General features: G+C 33.3%; 1 protein-coding gene across 1 annotated transcript; it reads left to right on the forward strand.

Annotated features, from left to right (window-relative positions):
* Window positions 1–443: 443 nt before the first annotated feature.
* Window positions 444–2,267, forward strand: LOC108993640 (peptidyl-prolyl cis-trans isomerase CYP19-3). The gene is made up of 2 exons (XM_018968621.2): window positions 444–544; window positions 1,486–2,267. The coding sequence occupies exon 2, from the start codon at window positions 1,541–1,543 to the stop codon at window positions 2,063–2,065; it is 525 nt and encodes a 174-aa protein (XP_018824166.1). The 5' UTR covers window positions 444–544; window positions 1,486–1,540; the 3' UTR covers window positions 2,066–2,267.
* Window positions 2,268–6,879: the final 4,612 nt, after the last annotated feature.

The following is a 6,879-nucleotide window of genomic DNA, read 5'->3' on the forward strand; positions in this document are numbered from 1 at the left end:
TCTTCTAATAGTTTTTTTTTTTTTAACTTAGTGATTAAGTTAATATTTTTTATATTGATATTGTTATTTTGTTTTTTAAAAAAAGATTTAAGAATGTAAAAAAAAAATGTATGAAAAAAAGGCAGTTTGCCTTGTCGGGAGAATCCCTCAGCGGGGATTCTCAATTACTAGTATCACTCTTGTTTTTTTAGATTGCATTTAGTTAGTGTGATGATCTTAGATATTATGTGAATAATAATAAAAAATAATAATAATAAAATATTAAATAATAATAAAAATTAGTAAAAAGTTGATAACAAATAATTATAAAATAAGGAATTGAAGTGGAGTGTTCTCGTCCACGACCCAAACGGAGCTGATTTTAGATGATATATGCAACTACAAACATTATTGGGCCGACAGAAGAATATCGTAAAAACAAAGGGACTCATTTGCAAAAGAACCACAAACTAAAACCCTAAAACCCGAAGCCACTCCGCGCACCTATAAAGCCAGCACTAACACGGCAAAGGTAAAAATCGCTCACGCCTACCTTCGTTCATAGGTAAGTATTCCGTCTGTTCAGCTTTCAATCTATTATCGCAAGCAACGTATGCATTTTTCTTTTCGCAAAATCGGTAGCACATATCGAAGGCTTACGGGCGGTTTTGTCAAAACCCGTTGAGCTCAAAAGCTGTGCGAAATCATGAATCATTATCATCTTCAAGTAATATCCTCTTGATGTAGTTTTTCTTGTTTGCCTGAGGATTTTTGATAGGATGATGAAACATTCTCTGAAACCCATTTCCCCATCTGGGTTTCGGTTTTTACACTGGTTTCCATGGATTTTTTTTTTCTTATGATAATTTTTTGAAGTTTTCCTTTTGCAACTCTCTTCGTAGATCTGTCACTTTTTTTTGTGATAAGGTAACAATGCTGCCTTTCTTTTTCCACTAGAGACGAGTCTTAGCTGTTCATTTGCATGTTTGGGTCGTTTTAGGTTCGTTTTGAGTTTGTCTTGCACGCTTGGTTGTGTTTTAGTTTTCAAATGGAATACTTTGTCTCGTATAGTTGGACGGAGCTGAATTTTTTGGGTCAAAACATCTTTTCTGTGCAATTGAGTTTTCATTATTAATGTTTGAGTCTTGAGAATTTTTTTCTGAACGAGAAGTATTTTGAATCGGACTAGAGGAAAATATGCAGAGCTTGATAAAGTACTTGAATGAAGAGGAACGTATGAAGAGCATAATTTTCTGCTTTGGTAGATCTATATGTTGAGTTAATGATATAAAGCTTGCTTATCTGTTATTATAAATCAACCTTTTAACTCAATGAGAATTTACCATTTAGATTATGTAAAAAAAAAAGGGGGCTTATATATTATGTGAGTACTCCTTGGTTGTGCTTTTCCGAGATTATATTGTGCGATTTCAAAGATAGGATATAATTTGTTTGAAGTTACTATCTTTAGAATAGAAATGCTTATATGTTTTCAACTTTGCACAGGCTTTTTATCTGAAATCTGAGTTCTTGCTGGAACCCCTTGGATTAAATAGACAAGATGTCAAACCCAAAGGTTTTCTTTGATATTCTGATTGGAAAGATGAAAGCTGGCCGAGTTGTAATGGAGCTATTTGCTGATGTTACCCCTAAAACTGCTGAAAATTTCCGTGCCCTTTGCACTGGGGAGAAGGGAATCGGGAGTTCAGGGAAGCCATTACACTACAAGGGGTCGGCATTTCACCGTATAATTCCAAATTTCATGTGCCAGGGTGGGGATTTCACAAGGGGAAATGGTACCGGAGGAGAGTCAATTTATGGCCATAAATTTGAGGATGAAAACTTCAAGGTGAAACATACTGCGCCGGGGGTTTTATCTATGGCTAATGCTGGACCCAACACAAATGGTTCTCAGTTCTTTATCTGCACCCAGAAGACAACTTGGCTTGATGGGAAGCATGTTGTCTTTGGTAAAGTTGTGGAAGGCTACAATGTGGTTAAGGAAATGGAGAAGGTGGGAACGGACGCTGGATCAACTTTGGAACGGGTTGTGATTGAAGATTGCGGTCAGATTACAGAGAATTGAGGACAACGTTTATATCTTGACTGATATTGTCTGTTAGGTATGGAAATGTTTAATGTAATTACTTCCTATTATACGGAAGCCTTGTTGTTTTATGAAGAGAATTTGAATGCTCTTGTAAAGATATCCGCAATAAGAATTACATCTACTTTTGGATCATTTATGACACGGCTTATCAGATATGCATGACATATGTTATTCATCACCGTCTGCGAATTATCACACAAAACATTATATGATTGAAAAATTATTCATCTTTCACTTATCATCAAACAAATTATGGTTACAACAATGTATATTATTTTTCATTATGCCCTTATGACGCTGAGGAAGGTTCTCTTCTCTTGTTGCCATTACTGTTGAGAGTGCAAGATCTCTAGTTCCCGATTATAGGATTGAATGACTTATTGGTTGCACTTGCATTTTGACAAGTTTTGAGTGGCTTCTTTTTGTACATTGAAGAAAATTAGTTTTGTTTTTGGTAGGTCATTTGCCGACTTTTGTAATGATTAGTTCATGTGATTGTTTGACAAGCTAGTGGATCAAATTTTGCAATTTGTTTACTAGAAAGAACATCTGTATTTTTGTTCTTAGGTATAAAGAAAATCCGTTTTATGTCCATATTTTCCTGGATTATACTGTAGATTGGGTATTTGGACATGGTTTGGCTGCAGAAGAAAAACATTAGTCTCCTTTGGTTACACAGAAGAGATAAGATAGAAATTGAATAAAATATTGATAGAATAGAAATTATATTTGCAGTCATAAAGTGTGTAAATATCGCGCTCTTTTTGAAAAAAAAAAAAAAAGAAGTAAATATATAACTTACGTAAAAAAAATAATTTTTTAATAATTGACTCCACTCTTTTTTAAAAGAAGTGTGAGTGCTTGCAAAACTTATAACTTTTTATAACATTACTCTTGTTAGAATATAATTTTTTAATTTAATTTTTGTTTTGAGACTTAAAAAATTAAATTATTTTTTATATTTTATTTTATTTAAAAGTATGAGAAAATTATAATAATTCGATGAAATGAAATGAGATGAAGTGATTTGTTTTTACGAACCAAGCCTAAAAAAGCTTAAAAGCACAAAACATTCTTTGGAATGTCGAGTCATTTTGAATGACTCAAATTTTGTCCCCAAATGTTTGGGTAGTGCGTGCTGCCCAAATTTGGGCGTGCTCATTAATATAAATTTCATTTTTTATTTATATTTTTTCAACATATTTAAATATTTTATAAAATAAAAAAATATATCAATATACTAATAGTCACTTCTTTAATCTGTAAGTAAAAGAATAAAATTAAAAAAAAAATTAAGTACATGAGCGGTTAAAATGAAGGGATAAGATGAGGTGGCATAATAGCATTATTATCCTTCGATGTTTTGCATGCATGAGTAATCAAAACTATTTTTTTCCTTTACCCTCTTTCTTTCCTAGTTCTCCTCCCTTATAACTAATTAGAGCATTGAAGTCTAAAATTTAACTAGAATATCAACTTTTGGCAATAACATCAACTTTGGAGAGGTTAATCTACATTGTACTAGCTATCATAAAGTTAAAATAATAATATAATAGTATATATTTTAATAATCTTTTTTTAATTTTTTTAAAATATTTTGTAAATACACTTCATATATTAATTAATAATTTAATTTTAACTTAAAATTATTGTTTTCCAACTATTTTATTCTTCAACCTAACTATCCAACAAACACATATTTTGCCATTCCACAAAACATATCTTGTTGCCAAGCACAAATGTCATTCCATAAATCCATAACCACTCGGGGTGAAAACCGATGTCGTCGGGGCGGATTTTGGGCAAAATCGATGCCAACTAACGTTTGAAAAAACGGGGGAGTCATCGACTATAACCGGTCGATGGGGTGGAGGAAACCGATCGAGTTGATTCTCAAGCGGTTCTCAGTTGATGTCAGTTCTCTAGCGGTTCTACTGAGAATATAATGAGAGAGACTGAGAGAGTGAGAGTTATAGAGTAGAGAGAGAGAGAGTTGCAGAGATCGGATTCGAGAGAATAAGGGGCTGGGGAAGAAGAAGACTCATCTCGAAACGACGCCGTTCCACTTAAGTTTAAGTGGAACGGCGCCGTTTCAGACTTTTTTTTTTTTTGTTATGTCCTTAATAAAACGACGCCGTCTGGTTTAATACCAAAAGGCGTCGTTTCCATTATCTATCGGCGTCATTTCGATAAGGATATATTAAAAAATATATATATATATCGGTCGGTTCAGTGGTCTAGTCCAGCTTCAAACCGAGACTGAACCGCTGAACTTCGATTTCTTCAAATTGCCACCGCACGCCGACCAGTTCCGGCCGGTTCCTGACGCGATCAATCGGTGGCAGCTGGTGGTGTCGGTTTCTGTATAGCCCTAATAACCACCACCCATTTTTTGTGTCCCTGAGCTCCGCTTCTCCCCTATCTTGCCCTTTCTCCTTCCAAGGCTTAAAAACTATTTTAGCTAGGGGTAATCTCGATCCGGTTTGGTGGGTCCCCAAGGAGTTTTGTAGACTGGATTGGACCAGACCTATTCGATCCAGGATTTTTCCACCTTGGACCAGACCAAATAGACATTGGGACCGGACCGGTCCGGTCTCGGTCGGTCCATTCGGTCCCCCACAGTACCCTAAATCCTATAATTTTCAACCCAACAATCATTTTAACATTCAGCCCACTAACATTTTATCTAATTTTAAGTTCAAAAATACCAAAAAAGGAAATAAAAATAATTATAAAAAGAAAATTGTCTATACACAATAAACTTGAATAAAAGTATTTAGTACAAAATAATATAAATTTTCTATATCTATCCAAACAACTGAAATAAGATTATCAATCATAGTAATAAAATTAAAAAAAATAGAGATAAAGAAATTTAAAACAATCCCTAATCAGTAAAATCTCTACTAACTAATAACTTATAAGTAATCATCCAATATATCCAAAATTCAAATTCCGAATAAAAAAATTAAAAAAATAAAGGCATATTTACATGATTACATCAATACACAACTCTCACTGTCTCAACCTCTCATATTTACATCAATACAAAATACAAATATATATAAACCGAAAAGTCATATTAATACAAATATAAAAAACATTAGTTAAACATTACTACATTAGTCATATTAAAGAAACAAATAACAATGCATTGTAGTCTGCAGCCCTACTCCATCCCTGTAAGAGCACAACTGCACAATCACAACCTACTCCAAGTCTCCATCACTAAAGTCTTCAACGTTTACAGATTACCTATAAAAAAACAAGAGGTTAAAGCTGTTAGCCTGTTATGAACTTATGCACTCGTGTAAAAATTGGGTTGTTATGAACTTATGGAAAAAATATAGCCTTTTATTATTTATGGTTCTATACAAAATAAAAGTAAATAAGCCAATATATGAGATCATGTGAGCTTGTAATAAAACAAAAAGAAACAATTAATGAGATCATGCAATATATGCATCCAATTATTATATAAATCTGAAGTCTGAACTAATGCTTGATCAATTTATACTGTGGACCAGCACTTTGGGTGTTAAAAGTACTTCTTAATATATATGCCAAGCTAGCTAGGGGGTATGCATTTCGTAGTGTATATATATATATATATAGTTATAATATGTTTTATTTTCCAATTAATTACCTGGACGACAATAGATAATATAATTTTGTATGGCTGACAAGTAATTAATTGAATCCCCATAATATCTTAATTGAAGGAATAAGATCATAAGGGTTCAAGGTTCTTTTAATGGAAGTTTCACTGATTGCCAAAACTTCCAAGTCTAACAGAAAAATCTACTTAAACAATCACTGTTTCCCAATCAAGTTTCAGACTAGTCTTTATTTCTTCTACTAGTCAACAATTAATCATGATTAAAAAACCATAACCAACAATCTTCTCACCTCTTTAGTCTTTAATCAACATTGGGTGTAGGGCCAGTAGGCATTGTATTTGACGCCTCCACAGAATCAGCAAAGTTCCCAACAAGTTTTATCCATAAAAACTAAAAACAAAACATGTTAAATAAAGTTACATAACAAAGAAGATAAAACAAAATAAACCACAAAAGATATCAAAAGTAAATGTATTAATACCCATATCCAACTACTTCTCAAATTCCTCCACTTCATCCATTAAAGTCCTAAGGCTTATTGCAGTAGAAGAAGAACGAAATCAGTTTTGTGCACATATGAGACCCTTAACACTCAATGGATATAAACTATTTCGGAAATGGTCAAGTACATGACCCGCAGTGCTAAATGTAGATTCAGAGGCCACAATAGATACCGGTATTGCAAGTACATTGCGTGTAATCTTTGAAAGTACACGATATCTAACTGAATTCACCTTCCACCAATTTAGAAGGTCAAAACTATCATCTTGATCATCACATCTTTTAGCTAGATATCTATCAACCTCTGACTTACTTTCCAAACTGTCTTATGACTGTAACTGTTGCTTAAATTATACCATCAAATGTGCCTTTCTACTTGCAATCTTGTCAGCTGAAGGATCTATATCTTCATGTGGGGAACTAGAACGCTGACTCTGAGAAGAACTCTTTCCTTCATTTTTCCTGTTTGCCTCATACACGAGGATAAATGCATTTCTCACCTTCCAACTGAAATCAATTTTTTTTATTGATCATGTGCATACATTTGTCCTAACCCAAAATCAAGATATCGCATCTTGTATCGAGGATCAAGAAAAATCCCAACATACAACAAAATATTCTGACTTTCCAAGTTCTCCCAATACTTTAATACTAAACAACTCCGAGATA

The sequence above is a fragment of the Juglans regia genome, chromosome 11 (assembly GCF_001411555.2).
Source record: "Juglans regia cultivar Chandler chromosome 11, Walnut 2.0, whole genome shotgun sequence".
Classification (NCBI taxonomy): domain Eukaryota; kingdom Viridiplantae; phylum Streptophyta; class Magnoliopsida; order Fagales; family Juglandaceae; genus Juglans; species Juglans regia.